At 42.0% G+C, this 25000-nt stretch overlaps 4 protein-coding genes across 7 annotated transcripts; all 4 read left to right on the top strand.

Moving 5' to 3' along the window:
* The first annotated feature begins 698 nt into the window (after positions 1 to 698).
* Positions 699 to 8650, top strand: adsl (adenylosuccinate lyase). Its single transcript, XM_042706585.1, has 13 exons — positions 699 to 952; positions 3603 to 3806; positions 3967 to 4011; positions 4093 to 4172; positions 4410 to 4581; positions 4793 to 4839; positions 6354 to 6444; positions 6802 to 6871; positions 7055 to 7202; positions 7337 to 7427; positions 7715 to 7804; positions 8126 to 8302; positions 8464 to 8650. The coding sequence occupies exons 1-13, from the start codon at positions 806 to 808 to the stop codon at positions 8548 to 8550; spliced, it is 1449 nt and encodes a 482-aa protein (XP_042562519.1). The 5' UTR covers positions 699 to 805; the 3' UTR covers positions 8551 to 8650.
* A 140-nt stretch (positions 8651 to 8790) lies between these two features.
* LOC122131874 (modulator of macroautophagy TMEM150B-like) lies at positions 8791 to 13292 on the top strand. 2 transcript variants are annotated; one of them, XM_042706590.1, is made up of 7 exons: positions 8791 to 8877; positions 10437 to 10519; positions 10746 to 10805; positions 11527 to 11594; positions 11821 to 11951; positions 12079 to 12256; positions 12546 to 13292. In XM_042706590.1, the coding sequence occupies exons 2-7, from the start codon at positions 10455 to 10457 to the stop codon at positions 12740 to 12742; spliced, it is 699 nt and encodes a 232-aa protein (XP_042562524.1). In that variant the 5' UTR covers positions 8791 to 8877; positions 10437 to 10454; the 3' UTR covers positions 12743 to 13292. The 2 variants fall into 2 exon arrangements, with proteins under 2 accessions (XP_042562524.1, XP_042562523.1); XM_042706589.1 differs by lacking the exon at positions 8791 to 8877 and adding an exon at positions 8885 to 10079.
* Positions 13293 to 15359: 2067 nt separating this feature from the next.
* Positions 15360 to 16524, top strand: LOC122131875 (modulator of macroautophagy TMEM150B-like). The gene is made up of 4 exons (XM_042706591.1): positions 15360 to 15384; positions 15495 to 15647; positions 15874 to 16004; positions 16150 to 16524. The coding sequence occupies exons 1-4, from the start codon at positions 15360 to 15362 to the stop codon at positions 16360 to 16362; spliced, it is 522 nt and encodes a 173-aa protein (XP_042562525.1). The 3' UTR covers positions 16363 to 16524.
* Positions 16525 to 16575: 51 nt separating this feature from the next.
* On the top strand, positions 16576 to 22173 carry LOC122131873 (modulator of macroautophagy TMEM150B-like). Of its 3 annotated transcripts, none has more exons than XM_042706588.1 (7): positions 16576 to 17740; positions 17975 to 18040; positions 18352 to 18411; positions 19217 to 19284; positions 19878 to 20008; positions 20472 to 20649; positions 21291 to 22173. In XM_042706588.1, exons 2-7 carry the CDS (start codon positions 17976 to 17978, stop codon positions 21494 to 21496), a joined length of 708 nt encoding a protein of 235 aa, XP_042562522.1. In that variant the 5' UTR covers positions 16576 to 17740; position 17975; the 3' UTR covers positions 21497 to 22173. The 3 variants fall into 3 exon arrangements, with proteins under 3 accessions (XP_042562522.1, XP_042562521.1, XP_042562520.1); XM_042706587.1 differs by having other exon boundaries at positions 17961 to 18040; XM_042706586.1 differs by having other exon boundaries at positions 16576 to 18040.
* Positions 22174 to 25000: the final 2827 nt, after the last annotated feature.

The following is a 25000-nucleotide window of genomic DNA, read 5'->3' as shown; positions in this document are numbered from 1 at the left end:
CAGTGACTAACTATGCCTCATATTGCACTTTCTTTTTTACTCCTTTTATTTTTTACCCATTTCTCCTCTCTACCTTAGTTCTGAGCATTTCTCATGTCTGCTCCTCTCTTCTCCGGCTCGGATGTAGCCTATTCACACAGATAGACTGACGAGTTCAAATGGTCCAAACAAAATTATGACGAAAAAAAAATCCCCTAATTTCCAGGAAAGCCTCTTCCAAAATTGCATTTGAGCAGCCCCCGTGGGTTCTCTATTATTAATCATAGAATCTGTTCAGCGACGCTTTCAGGAAACGCCCCTGATTTTTATCAACAGTCTATCACATGGAGCTGTGTTTCCTGACAATTTGGACCAAGCTGTAAGAATTCTATAAAATCTCTGGGTCTGTCTGCCTGGAGCACATCCCCTAGACTAGAGTATTTTGAAAGCACACTGCAAACCTGCAGATTGGTGTAAAAAAAGATGTGATTTCGAACTACCTGCATGCTGATGTTAGACATTGTGGGACATTGTAGTACAATAAAGCACTGCATAAAGACGCGTGTCGTATTTTATATCGGCCTGATAAGGAACATATCCAGGTGCATTAGCACACAAAAATGAGAGAGAGAGAGAGAGAGAATTGACCTTCTGTCGTTGAGCAATATATTTGTCGCAAAAATGACCTTATGTCGTAGTACATTTGAACTGTCGTAATCACATGTCCATGTGAGGAGGTTGATGAAAGTAGCAAGCAGGCTCAGGCAGGAGTGCGTGTGGTGTCCACTATTCAACTTGACGGTTCAAAGTATCTAACATCGCAGTCATGGATGCATCTGCAGACGAGTTTATGAGATACCGGTCTCCCCTGGTGTCACGATATGCCAGTAAGGAAATGGCTTATAACTTCAGTGACAGGAAGAAATTCACTACCTGGAGGAAGCTCTGGATCTACCTCGCCAAAGCTGAAAAGGTTTGATAGCATACATCGCCCTTTCAGAACATGTTGTTTGTATTTGCTTATGTTTTCACCCGGTCAAAAACGGTGCAAAGTCTACTGCGACAATAACAACAAGCTTACTTGCATAATAGATAGTGGTATATTTGGTCAGCTTTGGGAGTCAGTGTCTTGTGATCATTGGTGAAAGTGTCAAAAGTGTTCGACCTTGAACAAATCATCTCAAGTTCCCATCTTCTAAAAATAGGTTTAAGGAGGTCCTCCTTTAAACGAGTAGCATTGCCTTGTTGTTGTATGTCCCCTGCAACCCTGAGCGAGGAGAATAGCCATGTCATGTAAAACAGCTTATTGACAAAAGGCATCATTGAATCAGTCAGACGTAATTTGCTAACTTCAGAAGTACCTTTTCCACAAATAAATACGTGCAGTATGAGTGTGCATAGCCTATATCTTTACTTCAACCAGTCTATTTAGCACTGCACACTTTTTTATGTTGGCTATTTACAGAATGCTAATGTTACAGGATTCGCAGTTCATCCAGCAACAGTAACGAATAAAGTCAGGCTTTCTTGCATTGAGTATTATCCTATCCGATGTGGGGTCAATCTGGCTTTTCGATTTTCTTTCAATCAAAGAGGCCAGACGTTGCATTTTATTATCACCACCCTGTTTACAGATATTTACTGGGTGATCATGCAGGTCTAGTGTATTCAGGCATGGTAGAGGGGAAAGGTCTCACTTTCACATGAGTTAAATACATTTTTACTTCCGTGCAGATACACGGGATTGTCATTAATTAAATTAACCAATAAACCTAAACTAAAGCCACGTGTTGTGTGGGGATTGCTGTTCATTAACACAGTGAGTACTGCTTACAAATGTATCTCAAGAGGGAAGGAGAATGGGTGTCCATCCATCAGTCACATGCACATCCTCACCCTGCCTCTTAAGTGGTGGGGGAGAGTCTGTAATAGGCTACACAGTGTCCTGCACAGATGTGAGCAGAGAGGCACTGGGTCATGTCATCAAGGTCACTCTTCTTAACTTCTCAAAAATGCTCTTACTCTTTTCTGACAAACTGTGGGGTTGTGTGTCTGTGTGTGAGAGAGAGTGCATGCTTGGCCTTTGATTATTTGTCATGTGCAGTTATGTGTGCGTGTGTATTTTAAAATAGTGAGACTAAAATGTCAGGGTAATTGGAGAGTGACCCTGGAGAAATGACCTTTAGATGTTAGAAGTATGTCTCTTGGCATGATGAAACCAGCTCTTATTAGAAATCAGTATACATCCCACTGATGGAAACCTGCCAATAGACAATCGAGTCTGTCACATTTTCTGTTGATGAAGGGGATTGGATTCATTCATTCTAGCATAATATTTATCTCTGTTAAGTCCATGAGGGAGGTCCTTGTGGGAACCCTCCTGTCTGTAAGGGAATATTTTGGACTACTGTCCTTTCCCTCCACTAAAGACCTAAGGTGAAAGGTTGGGGTTGTTTAGTTTGTTTTCTTTTGCTTTTAGTCTCTTGCCCTCTCCTCATGACATGCTATTTGTGCGTGCTTATAACTGAAAGGTTTCTTCATCTTAACAGAACTATGATTGTAATTCTTTGCTTTTTGCAACTGTTTTTCATTCTTGATTACCCTAAAGCCCCTACATCTAAACTACCTAGTCCTAGAGCATGGCCTATGTACCCAAAATATTAGTAGCAACATGTCAAATAAAAGTAGTAAAAACCAGGCATAAGAAAAAATATAATTTACCTAATGTCCACTCTGTCTCTGTCAATATCTCTCATCCAATGGTGCAGAAAAGTCCAAGTAGAATTCCAGAATGGGATGATTAAGAATTTGTTTACGATCCAAATGGAGGCTTGATGAGTTTGAAACTAAGGAGAGCATGTTAAGAGTTAACCAGTGTTCTCCTTGTGATGAGTAAATAACATGTATTATATTGATCGGGCACCCTAGTACTCACCCTTACCTTCCTCTGACTTCGTTTCAAGGCTATGTTTATGTCCTATTTCTACCTTAATGTAGAGTATACACAGAATCGCTTCATATGACAAATGTAGTATTGAATACTCTGATTGCATACTTCAACAGCTTTCACAATACTCCCCACAGCTGATAATAGCATTTACTAGAATTGTACACTGAAGGCATTGTTTATCTAGATTACAGTCAATATTTAACATTTCTGTCATCGTCAAGAGGTCCCTCGGGAGTCAGGGGTAGGCCAGATGCAAAGGCAACGATTGTATCTTTTTCTGTTAGTTACAGAAAAATGTGATTATTACTTTTAAAGAATATGTGTGGCATTTAGGACCTCCTCCAAACTATGGAGAACAGCCTCCAACCTTATGTCTCCAATAGGCATTTCTCAGACTCCTCTCCCACCCTGTTTTTTCTGTCTTTACTCAACATTTTATTTTATTTTCATTTCTTCACCTTTTGTCTTTCTTTTCTCTCATACCCGTTTTGCTCCTCTTTCTATTCTTCTCTCCTCACTCTTATTTGCTTCCTCCCATCCTCTTCCCTGCTGTCCATCATCATCATCCCCTCCTCACGCCCCTCCCCCATCCCAATATCCCAACACCCCTGCATCCTTCTCTCCTTACACCTCCTCTCCTCATTGTTCATCCTCTCCTCCTCTCTTCCTGCAGGCTCTGGGCCTGCCCATCACCGATGCCCAGGTGGCAGAGATGGAGAGCCACGCAGATGACATCGACTTCGCCATGGCGGCGGAGGAGGAGAAGAAGCTCCGTCATGATGTCATGGCTCACGTGCACACCTTCGCCCACTGCTGCCCAGCTGCTGCTCCCATCATCCACCTGGGTGCCACTTCCTGCTACGTCGGGGACAACACTGTGAGTAACAGAACCACACATGAGTTTGAGCTCCATGAATAGAACTATTGGAGAACTCTAGAATAGAAATGTGATTGGGTTTTAATTCCAAAACAGAGCAAGCCATGAAACATGGGAATAAATGAAGGCATGAATGAACATTATTTCTGTTTTCTTTTAGGACCTTATTATGCTGAGGGATGGCTTTGACATTCTCCTACCCAAGGTAAATGCATCTGAAATGAAGTGAAAAAGGTTGTTAGCTGACTGCTTATTCCAAATCTTAACCCTCATCTCCCTGCCCCAGCTGGCTCGTGTTATTGATCGACTGGCCATCTTCTCTGAGAAATACGCTCATCTCCCCACCCTGGGCTTCACCCACTACCAGTGAGTATTTTACTAACAGCCTGCTATAGGGATATGTATTTGTCTGCCCGCTATTTCTCTTTCCCTGTGCCGCTCTTTGCGTGCAAAACTCTGGATCCTTCGACTACTTGTACGTCTCTCTGCATCTTTGTGTGTCTGCTTCTCACGTTGTCTGTCTCTTCTTTTACCTGTCCTCTAGCCTCACCCCCTTGTCTCTCTTCCCCCTTCAGCCCTTTCTTTCTTCTCCTTCTCCTCCAGACCTGCTCAGCTGACCACGGTGGGCAAGCGGGCGTGCCTGTGGCTGCAGGATCTTACCATGGACATGCGGAACCTTCAGCGGGCTCGTGAGGACATCCGTTTCCGGGGGGTCAAAGGCACAACGGGCACCCAGGCCAGCTTCTTGCAGCTTTTTCAGGGGGACCACGGCAAGGTGAGGACTTTTATTGTTTTGTTTTTTTGTTATGTGCTGTTGAAATGCCAATACTTGTACTCTTGTACATTTATATGTAACAAATGTGTTTGTAAATGTTCTCCTGTGTCTGATTCAAAGGCAGTTTTGTTTTGAAGTTGTTTTGTCGTTTTGTTTGAGAATGTTGCCTAAATATGAAGCAAATAAATGTTGTTGTACATTATGTTTTTAGGTAGAGGATCTTGACAGAATGGTCACAGACATGGCTGGCTTTAAAAAGTAAGTACTTGTAGATCAACTTCTTGAGACACATGAACTTTTATGAAGAAAAGTTATATCTTGCAGAGTACAGTTGCAGCACACTGTGCAGATTGGTTTGCACTTGTTTGACACCAGCCTTAACATTTTTATTTTTATATTGCATACGGCCCATTCTCCTTTGTCTTTGTTTAACTTTTAACAAGGCTAATATGGAAGGCTGTATTTGAGTTTGTAAATACACTGTATGCAAAAAAAGTATGTGGACAACCCCTCCATATTATTCAGATGTTTCTGCCACACCTGACTCTTAACGTAGCTTTGTTCATGCTGCCCATTTTGATTGATCACATGACCATGGTGCACTTAACTGCACGCTAGTTTTCTTCTGTGCATGAAGTGCTACACTGGGTGTCGTATGGAAAGCAGTGTAGCCCCAGTCAAGTAAAAATCATGCAGCACTTTGGCCCAGTGAAGCACAAAAGCAACCAGTCAAATACGGCAAATGGCAGTTAAATGGGTCGTACTGAAGAGCTGAGTGACTTTAAATGTGGTACTGTGATAGGATGCCACCTTTGCCACAAGTCAGTTTGTGACATTTCTGCGCTGCTACATCTGCTCCAGTCAACTGTAAGAGCTGATATTGTGAAGTGGGAGCGTCTAGCAGCGGCAGACCACGCACACTCACAGAGCAGGGCCTCCAAGTGCTGAAGCTTCTTGCGTGTCTGCCTCTGGAAGCAACAGCAGCAGAAGAACTGTGCGCCAGGGAGCTTCATGAAATGGGTTTCCATGGCTGAGCAGCTATGCCAAGCGTCAGCTGGAGTGGTGTAAAGCCCACCGCTACTCGACTCTGGTTTTTCTCGTCCAACATCGGTGCCTGACCTCACAAATGCTCCTTTGACTGAATGGGCACAAATTCACAGACACACACCAAAATCTCCTGGAAAACCAGCGGAGGCTGTTATAGGGGCAAAGAGGGGGGCAACTCCATATTAAGTCTATATGGGACTCTGTGCAATATGTGAATGTCTTGATGATTTCCTAATTTATGTTTTTAATATATTTATGTGTGAGTGCGTAGGTGGATGCAATCACGCTCTTATGTTCTTTAGTGTGGTTGAAGTGTGTATGTGGATGTGAGCATTGTTTTTTTTAGTGGTTGCACAAGCAAATTTCGTTGTTTGTATCTACTGTACAATGACAATTAAAGTCTATTCTTAATGCCCATGGTTTTGGAATGCGATGTCCAACAAACTCATATGGGTGTGATGGTCAGGTGTCCACATATTGTTGCCATAGATTGAATGTATTCCATTATGGGAACAACACCATGGGTAAAGCTTAACAAATAAAAGCACGAGCAAAATAAAAAATTGAAAACTAGTCTAGCCCATAGACAACCTTGTCTATAAAGATATTCTACAATCAGCCACAACAGCATCAGCTACATCACAAAGATTGTAAAGCATATCCACTTTGTTCTAATGTCATGATGTGTTATTGTCATCTAACCAAATGGACCTGTCTGGGTGCAGGGCCTACCTGGTGACTGGGCAGACCTACAGCCGGAAGGTGGACGTAGACTGCCTCACTGTGCTGGCCAGTCTGGGAGCTTCTATCCACAAGGTAAGCATCTCAGGGACTTGTAGTTCATCTGTGAACCACAGGATGGTAGTAGCAAGTACTGGTGGCAGTAGTTCCCATTCTCACACCACCCTCTCACACCGTTCTTCTCTGAAGAAAACCAGGCAGCGTAACAGACACTGACACACTGGTGCAATGAGGGCCTGGTTTCACAAGTCACTTTCCTAAACTTGAAATCCCACCTCCCAAATTGCACTTAAACCACAACTGTACAGGGAATGTTTACAATGTAATAATTCTCTTTAAGTAGGGACAAAAATTAAATGGATTAGATTTTCTTTCAGTATGTTTGAAATTAATGTTGTAGAGACTATTCTGACGTACTTTTCGGCCTCATAGATCTGCACTGATATCCGTCTGCTGGCTAACCTGAAAGAGATCGAGGAGCCTTTTGAAAAGGAGCAGATCGGTGAGGTCAATTGGCATGATGCCAGGTCAAGCAATTTAACAGTATACTCTATTTGCTGTACTAAATGCGTTTCTCACCACACTCCCTTTTCTCTCTATCTCTGTCATTCTGTTTCTTGCTCTGCCTCTGCCTGTCTGTCTGTCGGTCTGTCTCTCTCTCCCCCCTTGTCTTTCTCTCTGTCAGGCTCCAGTGCAATGCCGTATAAGAGGAACCCGATGCGTGCTGAGCGCTGCTGTAGTTTGGCCCGCCACCTGATGGCGCTAGTGTCTGATCCTTTGCAGACCTGTGCTGTGCAGTGGCTGGAGAGAACGCTGGACGACAGCGCCAACAGGTATACACAGACACACACACAGAGACAAGATCAACTGACACGCACTTACACACAAGATCAACGGACACACACTTACACACATGCAACCGTCTGTTTGGGAGCACCCTGACGTTCTGATGTTCTCTGTTTCTCAGGCGAATCTCGCTGCCTGAGTCCTTCCTCACAGCAGACATCATCCTCAGCACCCTGCAGAACATTACTGAAGGACTGGTGGTCTATCCCAAGGTACTGACATAATACCATAGTACAATACTAATTGGTTGCAGTCACTTGCATCTCAGACAATTTTTGGTGGTCACAGCAGCTGCTTTACCATGAATCTCATGGTCTCACACAGGATATACTGTCATTTCTTACATTGCTTAGCGCAGTACTGTACTCAGTGTAGTGTGCTCAAATTGTACTCAAGCTACAGTGCTGTACTTAGTACAATTTATTCCGATTTCCTGGCTTTGTAATAAACATGCTGTATCATAGATTGTCTTTCGTTCACTTCTCCCTTTCTTTGTTAGGTGATTGAGAGACATATTCGTCATGAGTTGCCCTTTATGGCCACAGAAAACATCATCATGGGCATGGTGAAGGCTGGTGGAAACAGACAGGTATGGAGAACTTCGCTCATGAACCCCCCCTTCTCTCTCTCTTCACACACACACACACACAACAAATATATCACATATATACACACATACACACCACACACATATATAGCTTTTTCCTTATGTGCTTCTTGGCCTACCTAGCTACCTGTTTTGAGGTGCTGAGGCCGCCAATCAATGGTTATGTTTCTTATATTTATTGTATATCTTTTTCTCAAATGACTGATTCTAATGTAAGTCTTGTCTTTTTTGTCTTGCTTTCTCACACACACACACACACACACACACACATACGCGCACACACCCACTCATGCACACACACAGGACTGCCATGAGAAGATCCGGGTGCTGTCACAAGAGGCTGCCGCAGTGGTCAAACAGGAAGGGGGTGACAATGACCTGTTGGCTCGGGTCAAAGCTGATTCCTATTTTGCCCCCATCTTGGGCGAGCTGGATGCCCTGCTGGACCCCAAAACCTTCATCGGCCGTGCACCACAACAGGTGTGGATTCTCTCTCTCTCTCACTCTCTCACACATTCATACACACAAAGACACACACACACACACAAAGACACATGGGTACATGCACATACAATCAAACATACCCGCAACACAGTGACGCAAATATCTCTCTCTCTCTCTTTCTCGTCACTCTCTTCCAGGTTACCAGATTCCTCGCGGAAGAAGTGCACCCCATTCTCGAACCATACAAGGGCAAGATGGACGGAAAGATCGAGCTGGAGCTCTGAAGACAAACACACATACATACACACATGTAAACCAATGTGTTATCAAATGTTAAAAAAAAACAACAACAAAAAACTAAGAACCATTAAATGCGCAAACCAACCTTCCATTATTTGTCTGAGTTATTGTCATGAACGACTGCTTGAGACTTCACTAGCTTTGGTCAGCCATTTACCGGGTTTGTGTTTTATGGTGCCACTGCTGGCTGAATAGGTAATAAAAAAGGATGAATCATTAATCCATTACCACATTTACTTCTCCACCTATTATAGTAGAACTAATATCCATGACTTGTCAGCCACACCTGTCCGTTTTTAGATTCAAAAGAGGTGAGTTTTCAGCTAAAGATTTTGACTACATAATGTTTTTGGGAAGTATTTCTGTGAGGCTCTTGAGTGTGGTTCGTATTTTTATTGTGAATTGGAGCCCTGGGTTAATTTTTGTCCACCTTTTTTTGTTGTTGCTAGAAACAAGCACAAAGTTCACTCAAAATGAAAGTCGTTAAAAGTTACCTTAATTATTTGAGTAGATGTTTCAATTAAAGGTTTATCGTGGGTTCATCTCTTAAACAATGCTAAGTTGAATGAACAAAACGACATATTTAATATTTCTATTCTGTTATTCTAAGCTTCTGTGAAATCAAAAGTATGTGTATTTATCAAAGCTTTACTAATTTTCCATGACTTCATGTCACGTCTGCTTTCACTGTGATATTACTGCTTGTATTAGCTAGCTATCAGTGCTTCATCTATTTTACCAACTTAATCAATTAGAACATTTTAAATGGGTGATTAGTTGCTTATAGGATGGATAGGGTAGACATTCTCCCTTATCTATTATTTGTTTCTGATCAACAGCCATTAGTCTTAAAACAGTAAAATATAAGTCAGTTTGAGATGTCTGGTGGAGAGCTATATTCAGCATCCGGTGATATGGTGTCAAAGTTGACAGCATGTCCCCATCCTGTCCAATTGATTTATTGATTTGAGAAACCCAGTGCAGTCTTGTGCATTAGATCAGGTTTGACTACAGGACATGAGAGCTGACATTTAATTAAACTGATTCAGTCCAGACATTCCGCGGTCTTAATCATACCGTTGGATAACAATCCATCTGCAAAATGTCAACGTAGAGTTTTGAAGGAACATATTTCATATTTTTAAGTTTACCAGAGAACTATTTTTACCAAGTGAAAAACCAACTTTGGAGGAATACATATATGACCTAACGGAGTAATTAGTCTTATTTTAAATACGGCTGAATATTGATTAATATGAATATGTAGAGAGGTTTTACTTCCCAACAATTAACACACAAAGACAGAGAGAGTCCAAAGTGCACTCAGATCAAGCTAGAAAAAAAGGGATGGTCTATTTCAGGCAATGTGGTAACATTACTTTCAGCAAGAAAGGTCTTCAAAAAGACGTTGGAAAAAATGTACTGCTGTGGTTTGCATTTACACAAGACTTGCTTTTTCATAGAAGTTCACGGTTGTTTCGTGGACTGGAGCTGAAGATAGTTACATTAGTGTGTAAGGTTCTTTGACTCAGTTGTCTTTACCAAAATGTTGCTCTCTGTATGGCTTTACATTTTGTTTTTATTTAAACTACAGTTACTAAGAGTTACTGCTGTCAAGCAATTACTCATTCATGTGGATTCAGAGTTTTAAGTACTTCTAATGTTTTAGCCTCTCAAGGTAAGTTGGAGATATCGCTTACATGTTATCATAGACTTCCTGCTTAGATAATAAGTCCATATTTCATTACTTCAAATACTTGTCTTCTGAAACAAAGAGTAAAATCAGTGTTCAAAACATTGTGTTTCATTTGTTTTGATCATGAAAGCTGCCTGATGCTTGAATTTGTAATCCCTGTCAAACTACTTGCAGGAAATCTGATTGGCTATAATGTGGGCATGGGCATTACTTCCTGTTCTCCTGGCAGTAGGAGGCACAGCTGGTATCTGGGCAGTGTGAGTATACATCTCTCTTTTCCTTTGTATCATCCCTGTTCCTCTGTCTATCCCATCTTATCCTGCAGGAAATCAGGGAACGCTTATCTTTTCTTCCCCTTACTATTTTGCTTTATTTACTGGATGTGTCATCATGTCACAGTTGGAAATAGATTAAGCATAACTCACAGGAAACGTGCTCATATATAGCAAATATGATTTCTTCTGTTTTTGTTATAATTTCCAGGTACGGTATTGCAGTATCCAATGAATCCGTTAATGTGACAGCAGGATTCCCGTACATCAGGTCAGCACAGCACAGCAAGAGTATATAATGCTCTCAGTAACTGTTATTTGTTGACACCTAAAAGTCATGCAGAACTACATGAGCCATGATCACTTCACCACTCACTGAAGTTCTTGAAACATCTGTCGGGGCAGTGGTGACATCTCCTCTTTGTGATGGACCCTATCAGTTTAGTTTAACTGTGCAGCGTTCACCTTCTGCCCCTGCCCATTTTTGAATGTAACGACGAATATAACATTTTCTTTGTAAACGACTAAGGTTTCTTCTGTACATTGCAAAGGCATGCTGTCTCCAAAGATTTGAGGGGTGGTGTGTGTGTGTGTAGCCCGGGGTCTAGGGAGAAATAACCGGGGAACAAGAGAACATTTTTTTCAGTCTATAATGTGCTACTAAAGCAATGCCATAGGTCACCACTGAGAACACATAAATCCTGCCCGAGTAAAGAACATATATTATAATACTGCTTGTATCACTCAGTGTCACTCTTAGGGTATGAAGGTCTGCTGTCTGCACTCCTCTATTTCTCCCTTGACTTAGCATACGGCACTGAACTGACATCTGCACTGCGCTCATATTCGTTACTTCGTTACATCAGTAGTACGCATGTAAAATGCCCTTGGACGAATGAGAGATAAGACCCTTCATTCCTCAGATACACAGATTAAACCCAGAGGGGCCTGTTTGCTTTGAGTGCTAACTACACACTTCTTCTTTTCAATAGTGCGTGTGGTTCCTACGCTCCCCAGAGCTGCTTGTTCTCGCAGATCTGCAATGTGAGCAGTTTCCTGAGTGAGTGCTGTTTCAAATCCACACTAAAGAAATCTTCTGAGGTCTCAGTAATAGAATGATACACAATAGCCAAGAGGGCTCTCCAATAGTTCTTGTTGCTGCTCAGTTTACAAAACTGTTTTTGTCCGGCTGTTGTGGAGCTTATCGGTCCAGATGCAAACCAGTGATTTTTAACCAGTGATTTTAACATTAAAGCCTTCCATTCTGTTGGTGTCTCTTTCTCCAGTCATGTGGATTGTGGTGATCCGCTATCAGCAGGTGCGTGACCTGGGTGACCAGTGTCGCCGTGCCAACCTGGCGGCCCTGGTGCTCGGCTTCATATCCTCATTAGGGATCTCTATTCTTGGCAACTTCCAGGTATGACTTCATGTGCTCTTTTTCTGTTCTTTCTTTTTTCTCTGTCTCTTATAGCATTAATTATAAAAAATAATCCTTCCCCTTTCTCTCTTTCTCCCTCTTTCTCTCCCTCTCTCCCTTCCTTCAGCAATCTGTGTCTATGGGGGTGCACTTGTTGGGCGCTTTCCTGGCCTTCTTCGTGGGCCTGGCCTACTTCTGGGTGCAGCTGTGGCTCACGTATAAGGCTGAGCCATCTCAGGATCGCCGCTGGATGGGGCCGCTGCGTGCCTTCTTCTGCAGCCTCTGCACGGTGTTCTTCATCGTCAGTATCCTTAAACCACACACAGAGGTCAGGGGTCAAAAGTTAAGGATAAAAGTGACTGGGGATGTTGGTATTTGAAGTGAGATAAATGCAATAATCAGGAGCACAACAACCCCAGTTAATTTTCTGGCCACTTTACTGAAGCGTAACTAAGTGAGATCTATGCACACTGCTTTAATGTTTCATGTACCCAATCGTTAGTATTGCATCTGTGTGTTTCCTAATCCCGTTAATGTCATTTAATGTAGCAACAACTGCCTTCCTCTTACCGTCCTTGACCGCCCCCCTCCCAGTGGCTGTTCTTCACAACACAGGCTCCAAGTCTCCCGCGGCCATGTGTGAGTGGGCACTGGTCATGACCTTCTTCCTCCTCTTCAGCCTCTTCGCCGCCGAGTTCCGCTGCATTGAATGCCACCGGCTCACTGTGTACAAGCAGGTTGCGAAGAAGAACCAAAGCAGTGACACCAGCGACAGGAACACTGTGACATAGCGTGGCTTGAACCACCACTGGATAGCTTTGGAGTGATAACTAAAGCACCACATGGTTATGAGTGCTGTTTTCAGAGTAGACTTGATTATGCAGTGGTGGTGGACATTGCAATGTTGCACCTAATTAGGGGGTGCTGTAGTGCATGTTTGTGTTGCCCCATTATGGGGAAGAGTTGGAGTGTCACCACCTAGTGGCAGCATTTTGTCCCCAGGAAGGTTTAGATAGACTAATGAGACTGTTTAAACTTGAGGTACTCCAGTATTCACATTCATAATTATTATCAACACTGATGTTGTGGTGCAACATCTGAAAAGCATGGAATAAACAGGCCTATGTACCCTGGACATACACCACCAACCACACCTAACAACCAACAGCCTATTACTTACATTATATATATAACTTATAGTAATCATTTACATGAATTCCATTTAGCCTAATGATCTTTAAAGAAGTTGACTGAAATGCTTACAGGCCTAAAAGTAGGCCTAGTTCTCTATGTGGTTTATTTAAGCATTCATAACAGGTATAATAAATATTTCCAGTCTTACCTTTTCAGATTCCCTTGTACTGTATGTCCTGACTCTATAGTGTGGTTTGTCTTTTTATTGTGAATTAGAGCTCAGATTGAATTTTTGTCAAAATTTTGTTGTTGTTGCTAGAAACAAGCACAAAGTTCACTCAAAATGAAAGTCGTCAAAAGTTACCTTAATTATTTGAGTAGATGTTTCAATGAAAGGTTTATCGCTGGTTCATCTCTTAAACAATGCTAAGTTGAATGAACGATCCGACATATTTAATATTTCTATTATGTTCTTCTAAGCTTCTGAGTCATCAAAAGTCTCTCTGTATTTTGCAGACTATACTAATTTTCACTGACGTCATGCTATATCTGCTTTCACTGTGCTATTACTGCTTGTTCAGGCTCTGGGCTCTGTAAAGCGCCTAGAGACAATTGTATTGTTATTGCACTATATAAATAAAATTGAATTGAATTGAATTGAATTGTATTAGCTAGCTATCAGCGCTTCATCAATTTACCAACTCAGTCAATGAGAACATTTTAAATGGGTGATTAGTTGCTTATAGGATCGATAGGTAGACATTCTCCCTTATCTATTATTTGTTTCTGAACAACAGCCATTAGTTTTAGAACAGTAAAATATTAGTCTGGTTGAGAGCTATTTTCTAATTCGGCATCCTGTCATATGGTGACAAAGTTGACAGCATGTCCCCATCCTGTCCAATTGTTTTATTGATTTCAGCAACCTAGTGCAGAGTCTTGTGCATGTATATGAATATTTAGGGAATGAAGGGAACATTTGATTCATATGAATATGTAGAGAGGTTTTACTTCCCAACAATGAACACACAAAGACAGAGAGAGTCCAAAGTGCACTCAGATAAAGCCAGAAAAAAGGGTTGGTCTATTTCAGGCAATGTGGTAAAAGTACTTTCAGCAAGAAAGGTCATCAAAAAGACGTTGGAAAAGATGGACTGTTGTGGTTTGCATTTACACAAGACTTGCTTTTTCATAGAAGTTCACGGTTGTTTCGTGTACTGGTGCTGAAGACAGTTAAGTTACATTAGTGTGCAAAGTTTTTTGACTCTGTTGTCTTTACCAAGATGTTGGTCTCTGTATGCCTTTACATTTTTATTTAAACTGCAATGGCCTACAGTTAGTAAGAGTTACTGCTGTCATGCAATTACTCATTCATGTGGATTCTGAGATTCAGTGTTTTAACTACTTGCAATGTTTTAGCCTCTCAAGGTAAGTTGGAAATATCGCGTATATGTTATCATAAACTTGCTGCTTAGATAATAAGTCCATATTTCAGTACTTCAATACTTGTCTTCTGAAAGAAAGAGTAAAATCAGTGTTCAAAACAATGTGTTTCCTTTGTTTTGATCATGAGGGCTGAGTGATGCTTGAATTTGTAATCCCTGTCATATTACATGCAGGCTATCTGATTGGCTATAATGTGGGCATGGGCATTACTTCCTGTTCTCCTGGCAGTAGGAGGCACAGCTGGTATCTGGGCAGTGTGAGTATACATCTCTCTTTTCCTTTGTCTCGTCCCTGTTCCTCTGTCTATCCCATCTTATTCTGGAGGAAATAGGGGAACACTTATCTTTTCTTCCCCTTACTATTTTGCTTTATTTACTGGATGTGTCATCATGTCACAGTTGGAAATAGATTACGCATAACTCACATGAAATGTACTCATATATATAGTAAATATGCTTTCTTCTGTTTTTGTTATATTTTCCAGGTACGGTATTGCAGTATCCAATGAATCCGTTAATTTGACAGCAGGATTCCCATACATCAGGTTAGCACAGCAAGAGTATATAATGCTCTCAGTAACTGTTATTTGTTGACACCTAAAAGTCATGCAGAACTACATGAGCCATGATCACTTCACCACTCACTGAAGTTCTTGAAACATCTGCTGGGCCAGTGGTGACATCCCCTCTTTGTGATGGACCCTATCAGTTTAGTGCTTATTAGCAGTGCAGCGTTCACCTTCTGGCCCTGCCCATATTTGAATGAGGGCAAAATTTAACATTTTTGAAAAAATAATACTGCTTGTATCACTCAGTGTCACTCTTAGGCATGAAGGTCTGCTGTCTGCACCCCTGTATTTCGCCCTTGACTTGCACTGTGTTAGCATACTTCACTGAACTGCCATCTGCACTGCGCTCATATCAGTCAAGCATGTAAAATGCCCTTGGATGAAGGAGAGATAAGACCCTTCATTCCTCAGATACACAGAGGAAACCCAGAAGGGCCTGTTTTCTTTGAGTGCTAACTACAAATTTCTTCTTTTCAATAGTGCATGTGGTTCCTACGCTCCCCAGAGCTGCTTGTTCTCGCAGATCTGCAATGTGAGCAGTTTCCTGAGTGAGTGCTGTTTCAAATCCACACTAAAAAAATCTTCTGTGGTCTCAGTAATAGAATGATACACAACAGCCAAGAGGGCTCTCCAATAGTTCTTGTTGCTGCTCAGTTTACAAAACTGTTTTTGTCCGGCTGTTGTGGAGCTTATCGGTCCAGATGCAAACCAGTGATTTTTAACCAGTGATTTTAACATTAAAGCCTTCCATTCTGTTGGTGTCTCTTTCTCCAGTCATGTGGATTGTGGTGATCCGCTATCAGCAGGTGCGTGACCTGGGTGACCAGTGTCGCCGTGCCAACCTGGCGGCCCTGGTGCTCGGCTTCGTATCCTCAATAGGGATCTCTATTCTTGGCAACTTCCAGGTATGACTTCATGTTCTCTTTCATGTCCTTTCTTTCTCTCTATCTCTCTCTCTCTCTATCTCTCTCTCTCTCTATCTTATAGCATTAATACAATCCTTCCCCTTTCTCTCTTTCTCCCTCTTTCTCTCTCTCTCTCTTCCCTCAGCAAACTGTGTCTAAGGGGATGCACTTGTTGGGCGCTTTCCTGGCCTTCTTCATGGGCCTGTCCTACTTCTGGGTGCAGCTGTGGCTCACGTATAAGGCTGAGCCATCACAGGATCGCCGCTGGGTGGGACCGCTGCGTGCCTTCTTCTGCAGCCTCTGCACTGTGTTCCTCATCGCCTGTATCCTTAAACCACACACAGAGGTCAGGGGTTAAAGGCCAGGGGTCAAAAGTAAAGGATAAAAGTGACTGGGGATGTTGGTATTTGATGTGAGATAAATGCAATAATCAAGAGCACAACAACCCCAGTTAATTTCCTGGCCACTTTACTGAAGCGTAACTAAGTGAGATCCATTCGCACTACTTTAATGTATCATGTATCCAAATCACAACAGTTAGTATTGCATCCGTGTGTTTCTTAATCCCGTTAATGTAATTTAATGTAGCAACAACTGCCTTCCTCCTACCCTCCTTGACCGTCCCCCTCCTCAACCAGTGGCTGTTTTTCACAACTCAGGCTTCAAGTCTCCCGCGGCCATGTGTGAGTGGGCACTGGTCATGACCTTCTTCCTCCTCTTCAGCCTCTTCGCCGCCGAGTTCCGCTGCATTGAATGCCACCGGCTCACTGTGTACAAGCAGGTTGCGAAGAAGAACCAAAGCAGTGACACCAGCGACAGGAACCCTGTGACATAGCGTGGCTTGAACCACCACTGGATAGCTTTGGAGAGATCACTAAAGCACCACATTGTTATGCTGTTTTCAGAGTAGACTTGATTATGCAGTGGTGGTGGACATTGCCATGTTGCAACTATCTTATGTTGTGTGTGTGGAACATTATGGGTTGGAGTGTCACCACCTAGTGGCATCATTTTGTCCCCAGAAAGGTTTAGATAGCCTTAAAAAGACAAATGAGACGGGTTAAACTTGAGGTACTCCAGTATTCACATTCATAATTATTGTCAACACTGATGTTGAACATCTGAACATCTGAAAAGCATGGAATAAACAAGCCTATGTACCCTGACCATACACCACCAACCACACCTAACAACCAACAGCCTATATATTACATTATATGTAGGCCTAGTTCTGTGGTTTATTTAAACATTCATAACGGCCGTAATACATATTTCAAGTCTTACCTTTTTAGATTCCCTTGTACGAAAAAGCAAACTTGCCTACATGATGTAAATATGCATTTAGAAAAACATTGTCTAAATACTTCTACATTTCAATGGTTGTGCGACTGCAGGAATTGTGTGGAATTAAATATGAAACACGGAAAGTAGCATCTGCATCTTTAAGTTATTTAGTCAAACTTCGGAATGATTGTTTTGTACACGCCCATCAAAATGTCACTGTTAGGTAGGTAATTGCCAGCGATACGCCTTTGAAACTTCTGGAACTTCAAGCTAACTTCATAGTGCAGAAGACGCCGATCATATGTTGTATTTTTCTTTGATAAGGCGGATAAGTCCAGGCTACTTACACATTACATAGGTTAAACGTCACATTACCTACATCATCAGCCTATCGCGACTGCGATCGCTGCTTTCTTGCAGAAGACCTAAGACCACAGTGAGGCACACTTGCTGTTAGTTCCTGTTTGACTTTTATCTAAAATGGTTGGTTTAAGTTATAAGCAAAAGCAGGGCTAGGTATAGCCTATTATTGATAGATGACGGGGAATATCACAAACTTTAAGATATTAAGATCATGCCGACTGTCCCTGAAAGTCTGTGAGGCAATGTCATACGATGTGCACAAGTGATGTAACGTTAAATAAATAGGATAATATTCTTACTTATTCGTAGTCTGGTGTGTTTAGAATGTGGGCCTGGGCATTACTTCCTGTTTTGTTGGCAGCAGGAGGCATCGTAGGAATCTGGACAGTGTGAGTAGCCTGGTTCTGCCTATCTCTCCTTCTCGTACTTATTCTTATGGTCAGAGGAAGCACCGCTTCTGTGCGTGCTTTTTCCCTTTCTCTCCCGCAAAAATGGAGTAACAGTGAATTTCTGTATTGTTATTATTTCTTTATACTTCTCTTTCTCATTGCATTCAAAGTCTTTCATGATTGTAATATTTGCAAACTCTCTCTCTCTCTCTCTCTCTCTCTCTGTAAGTGTGTGTGTGCGAGTGAGAGAGCATGCATAGATTGAGTATGAGTAACTGTGAGTTATGAAATATTTCTCTTTTTTATTCCAGATATGCTATTTCAGTGTCAAATAACTCTGTCAATGTGACAGCAAAATTCCCTTTCATCAGGTGAGAACAGCACTGGGAATGGGTCTTTTGTGTGAGGAAGCCTGTGTGGTACCTGTTCTCACAGAAGGGTCTAACAGGGTTGAACAACATAAAACGGTGATCTGGGTCAAGATTCATAGCGAAGGTTTTCTCATCACTGGTGTGGGAACAAAATAGCTGAACCAGTTGAGTCACACATTTTAGTTTTACGTTACTTAGTCATGGCTTGCTTGTGGCTGCCCAATACAATGTGAGTGTTGCTGTTACATGGATATGGACACTCACTGAGGACTTGAATATGGATATCACACTTTTAAACAAGTCAGATTTACACTGGATAATTAATATGTGATTATGAATCAGTCGTACTTCTTTACATCTAAGCATTTAAGACTTTAAGATTTTAGATGTTTTGATGCAAAACAGCCTATAGCTGTTCAGATCCATACTTCCATCCATACCATCCACACATAGGGATTAGACGTGACCGTAAAATGAACACTGAAATTGATTTTGGCCTAAACTTTCAGACTGCAAATGATATGTGTTTGGTTGCTATTACTACATGTGCAGTAATAACTGACAATAGTTTTTAAAAAGTAATTCATTGGGCAGTAAATTCCAAAACTTGATCTGTGGATAAGGCTTGCAGTATATGAGGTCTGTCTTATAAACTTTACAAATGCAAATTCAGTGCATCCTCTAGCTTTCTGCTTTCACAGCATGACTTGCTTGTATGGCATACATGCTTGTAGGCATCATGCATCTAGTTATCTCATGGACAGTAATAAAGTGTTTAACTATTTGAGTGTGGTGTTGCCAACAGTGAGTGTGCTGCCTATCAGCCCGAGAGTGCTGTGTTCTGTCTCTTCTGCAATGTGTGGGCTTCACTCAGTAAGTAACTCTTCAATGTACACAACTGCAAACGCACATTCAAAAACCTGTTTATCAATGTACACACCCGCAAACGCACATTCAAGACCTGTTTATCAATGTACACAACCGCAAACGCACATTCAAAACCTGTTTATCAATGTACACAAGTGCAAACGCACATTCAAAAACCTGTTTATCAATGTACACAACTGCAAATGCACATTCAAAAACCTGTTTATCTCCCTGTTTGTCCTGCTCTGTTTCTGTGTATCTGATAGCGGTTTCTTTCTTACACTAGACATTTTGAAAAAAATTGCATGGAGAATAAAGAATTGTCAGAGCAAAATGGCAATTGGCCAATCTGTGAGATTGTAACCTCGATTTTGGTGGACTGCTAAATTGATCCAGTCACAATGTCCACTGGTGTTGTTTCTGTACTGATGCTGTACTGTCAGATTGATTCCGTTATGAATCTGTGATGCTGTACTGTCAGATTGATTCCGTTATGAATCTGTGATGCTGTACTGTCAGATTGATTGCGTTATGAATCTGTGATGATGTACTGAGGTGGAGAGTCTGCGATGAATTTGTGATGACTTTCCCTCCCTCAGTAATCTGGGTGGTGGTGATCCGGTATCAGCAGGTGCGTGACCTGGGTGACCAGTGTCGCCGTGCCAACCTGGCTGCCCTGGTGCTCGGCTTCATTGCTGCCTCCGGGGTCTCCATCCTCGGCAGCTTTCCGGTACTTTCTCTCTCTCTCTCTCTCTATCTCTCTCTGTCCATCTGTCTGGCTTCTCTCTCTCATTCTTTCTCATTCTTTCTCATTCTCTCTCGTTTTCTCATACACCCTTTATCTCTAGTTATCACATCTTGTTGTGACTGCTTTTATTAGAATTGTTCATTCAACATTTCATGGTGTGTCGCACTTTGTGATGTCGTACACCATTAGTACAACATTAGCAAAAAACATATTAGCCCTGAAAAAGAAACATTTATCATTAATTGGCTTACTTCCAGTACTATGTGATCATATCTGGCTGTTAATTAAGTCAATGCAGGACAGGGAGTAAATGGATTCATATGTATGTACTGATGATACCCCCTTTGACAAAGGACTCTCTCTCTCTCTCTCTCTCTCTCTCTCTCTCTCTCTCTCTCTCCCTCCCGCTCTCTGTTTCTCACACACTCTCTCTTCTCCATGACAGTTGAAGGCATCTGTGGTGATACATCTGTTCGGGGCATACCTGGCTTTCTTCGTGGGCCTGGCCTACTTCTGGGTGCAGCTGTGGCTCACGTATAAGGCTGGGCCGTCCCAGGACCGCCACTGGGTGGGGCCGTGGCGCGTTGCTCTATGCAGCTTGTGCACCTTGTTCCTCATTGGTAGTATCCTTACGCCTAAAAGGGGACCCAATTACATTATCCCAATGGTTTACAATCCTGCTCTTATCCCCCTCTACAAGCCAGGATGGCGACCATTGAGGGTGCAAAGTGTCTACCGTTTCACACTCAGCTTTTTGACCATTATGAGTACACCATCAAAAAAGCAAGTTTAAGTACATAAAAATGTACTTAAACTATTCTGGTGGTCTTTTCACAACAATGCTTTCAAGAAAAACAACCTTGCACAGCTAATTGAACTAATTTATGGTGCTCTTGATTAGCTGAGCTAGTATTTCAATTCCAATGATTTCAGTCAGGGTTGTTGAGCAGGGGTAGCATGGACAGAAGATTTTCAGTGCAAGAGATCTCCAGGAAAAGGACTGAGTAATAGTCGTAGTCTGTAGTAATCCACTGGGTTTTAGGAACTGTACCTGAGGGGCGCCTCACTATGGGCGTCCTATGTAGAAAAATGGCTAACGGGATAATAGCAAAAGCAACTAGCAAACACCTCACCCATGGGGGCGGCTGTTGGAGTTTGATGGATCCCAGAGTTTTCCTGAGAGACTCTGATCACCTTTAGCACTTGCCTTATCGCTAGGTTAGGCGGCCTGGTTGACATGTTCCTTAACCCTCCTCTTCCTCAGTGTTCATTCTCAAGCCCGCAGGCTTTAGGTCTCAGGCTGCCATTAGTGAGTGGGCCATGATCATGGTCTTCTTCATTCTCTTTGGCTCCTTTGCCGTCGAGTTTCGTCACGTCGACCGTTTCCAGGTAACTGTGCAGAAGCAGGATGGGGCCATGGGAAGCAATGATGTCTCCACGAAGAGAAGTCTGGTGGTGTACCAATCATAGACATATATAGATATATATGTCTATGGTACCAATGCCCAAGCCTTTCGGATGTCCCATCGGGCTGATGGTACCAAAACATTCCTGTCGGTTTTATGGTTATGCTATTCCAAGCATTAGAAGCCCTGGGACTGAAATGTTTGTGTGGGAGTGGGGGAACTAAAAGGGAATTTGACAGTATCATTATCATCATTTTGTCCTGACTAGTTGCTAAAGTCTTAGTCTTAATCACTCTAGTTTGGCCATAACTATGTTGAAAGCTGTTGTGTTTGTTTGTGCCATATTTAGATGACAATTGTATATAGTTTTAATGTCAATTAGAACACTTGTATATGCTGCATTTTTATATATTTTTTATTTTAACAGATAATATTAACCTTTTCTGTGTTTTACAAGTTTTTTTGGACTATTTAACTTTCCTAACCTCAATTTGAATAATTTGATGTTCACACAGCTAGTTTGTTGCTATGACAGAGGTCTGTTTAAAAAAAAAAGGCCTATCAATGAACACAGTTGCCTTGCAAACACCAACAACAGCACAGTTGGAGCTGATATATTTTCATGATATTGTGCTAAAGTACACAGTAAGTAGCCTGGGTGGTTGCTGGGAATGATGGGTGTGTTTACCTCTCCTTCACCTACCAAAATAACCAATAAAAATGTATTGCATGTATACACAATTTATGTGTTGTGTGATTACATCATCTTACCACTAGATGACAGCCAGCATTCACTGCAGCTCTTGCTGCTGCCTGGACAACAAATGTAATGATCCACTATTGAGAGCTTTATAAAAGCAAAACTGCATGTATCTATATATCACTTCTGTGTGATTCTGACTATCTACTTGGGTATCTTGGGTTCCCCATGTGTATAAGTAAACGGAGGTGTCACGATTAATGCATTTCTGCTCAGGCAGGCATCATGGATACCCGTTGAATCAGCACCTTCAGATCTCATGTTAAGTGTTTACAGATCATTTTTTTCCCCTCTGATAAATGGTAAATAATGCTTGTTGGTTGTAAACAGCCGTAGGACAATAATGTTGTTGGCTGTGAACACCAAGATGTGTGAGTAGTTCAAACTCAGCCGGCATGTTTTTTTGTTACTATGCTCCATCCCCAGGGTTGTCCCAGGGACCCCATTAGTTCCTGTTATTGATTTATAAGAATTGCCAAATGCCAGTACTAGATATACATAGAATAACAAGTGACACACTGAACTCTCTCTCTCTCTCTCTCTCTCACACACACACAGACAGTCCCAGAAACATTCCATTCCAATCTCTAAGAACACTCAAGAACTCACCAATTCTGAGATTTGAAAATGAAGTATAAGAGTGATATCGCTAAGCTCCTGAGCTCCTGTTATGACAGAGGCTATTGCAGTGAGAGACATAGCGATTACAAGAAAGATTAAACCAACCTCACCCCGTGCAATTCTGTTTTGGGTACACGATGGAACAGTGTTTATGTGACAGATCAAATGTTCACTTTCTTTCTGTGTACTTCTTGCTCTATCTCCATTATTGTTTCATCTCTTCTTTCCTCTCTCTATGTACACTGTAAAACCCTCAACCCTTGCCCTGCCATATCCACAAATCCTTCCCCCTTCCTTTCCCTCTGTTTTTCTTTCTCTTTTACAAGCCTCTTGACACGGGTAAACCTGCAAGCAGCTCTGTGTTCAGTCTGCAGATTCCACTGACAGACGGGGGGTGGCGTGGCCCCTCTCACGTTCTCTCTCTCCCCTGTACCTCTTGTCCTCGTGTGACCTCTCCCCTCCCCTCATGGGTTTAGCTGAGGATACATCCCGCTCTAATGGTGAGTGAAAGACTGAGGGGGGGAGGGGGGCACACTTACATAACACTGATTTAGCTTAGACGAGCTTTGCCCATTCATACGGCCTCATTGCGGTCTCTAGAGGGATTGCATGATTATCAGATCCTCACACTAAACTGTGTGTGGCATTCATCTGTTTGGTCATGTTGCAGGGATGTTGACAGACAGATGGAGTGTTGCTGGCACGTAGTACACACAGTCCCACTTGTGTTCAGATTCTTAACATGAGTGTGTGTCAGTGTGTGTGTGTCTGTCTCTCTCTTTTTCTGCATGTGTGTGTAAGAGAGACAGAGAGAGTGAGGGAGGACAGAGTGTATGTACACAGAATAGAGATGAAACTGTGTGATTTTTCTTTTTTGACAGGCTGTTCGCTTGAGCACGCAGGAAGCCATGATGTTCACACCGTGTGCCTTCTGTAGTTGAAACAACTCCGCTGTAAACATTCCAGTGAGGGGCTGGGCGGAGTTACACCAGGAGAAACTCGCTTGGATAGGTGGACAGGAAAGCTGCCTTTATGACTTCATCCTCTCCACAACAGAGGAACTGGAGGTGGGTGTGCTCAGCTTGCCAAACGGGGCTGCCTGCCTGTGAAATCCTGTATCTATAGCAACTCCAGAGGCTCTGCAAGCCTCGGGCTACTCAAAAAGGAAGGACAAATATCATTGAGGTTGTGTTGTCAGGACAACATGAAGAGGATTTACCTTTGACATTTTTCTTTTGGAATGTAGGCTATTTTAAGGTTACATATGTCCTCAGAGATAATGACCTTGGCTTCACAGGTCATTATTGTATGGTATAATGTTAAAATGTAAACAGAAATAAAATGGTATCAGCAAGTACACATACAAATAAACTGCTTGGCATGTGTTGCATGATGCACATCATAGGAATCCTTATGCAACCCTCTTCCTCTTGACGACAAATGCTTAGGGCATGGACTTTGATGGTCATAAGAAGATCGAAGCAAAAAGAACACCCCTGATATTTCTGTCCATGGGGGAAGGAAGGAACATTTTATAGATCAAATTATATACAGTATACACTTCTGCCCTTACAACTCGCGAGTCTTGAGCACATAGTTAATATGTATATGTCTGCAAATGCAAAAGGAAGGAAGTATACTTGTTTCATTTAACCTGGGAATCAACGGAAAAGACAAAGGCTCAGATACCATTATAGCTTCATATTTATTACATAAATATAATAGTAAAATAGACCAAGCAACAATACGACAAAAATATCTTCCTTTGAAAATCAAAAAGAAACCCCTAAATTGTTGCACTCCATGGCTGCACAGTAGGTTGTTTTAGTGTAACACTGACCGTAGTTTCAAAGTGAATATTGCCCTGTGGTGTTTGGGTGAAAGATAGCACAGTACATCCCAAAATATCTCTGAGTATTTGTGTGTGTGTGTGTTTGAGAGAGAGACTGCACGTTTAGTCTCTCTATGACATCTATGCAATATTACTGATGCAAGAATAATAATATCCTTAGAAAGGTTCAGCATAAAGGTGAGTAGACTGTTACAGGAGACCTTTTCAGTCAAGGCTAAGATGGATAAAAAAAATAAAAATAAAAAAAAACAAGGTATGTCAAATGAAGCTCATTTCACACTAAACCATTGTTAGAAGGTCAGATGGATGCAATTTTTCTGTGTTTTCTCTGTTGA

Source organism: Clupea harengus, unplaced genomic scaffold (assembly GCF_900700415.2).
Source record: "Clupea harengus unplaced genomic scaffold, Ch_v2.0.2, whole genome shotgun sequence".
Taxonomy (NCBI): domain Eukaryota; kingdom Metazoa; phylum Chordata; class Actinopteri; order Clupeiformes; family Clupeidae; genus Clupea; species Clupea harengus.
This window is presented reverse-complemented; position numbering and strand designations above follow the sequence as displayed.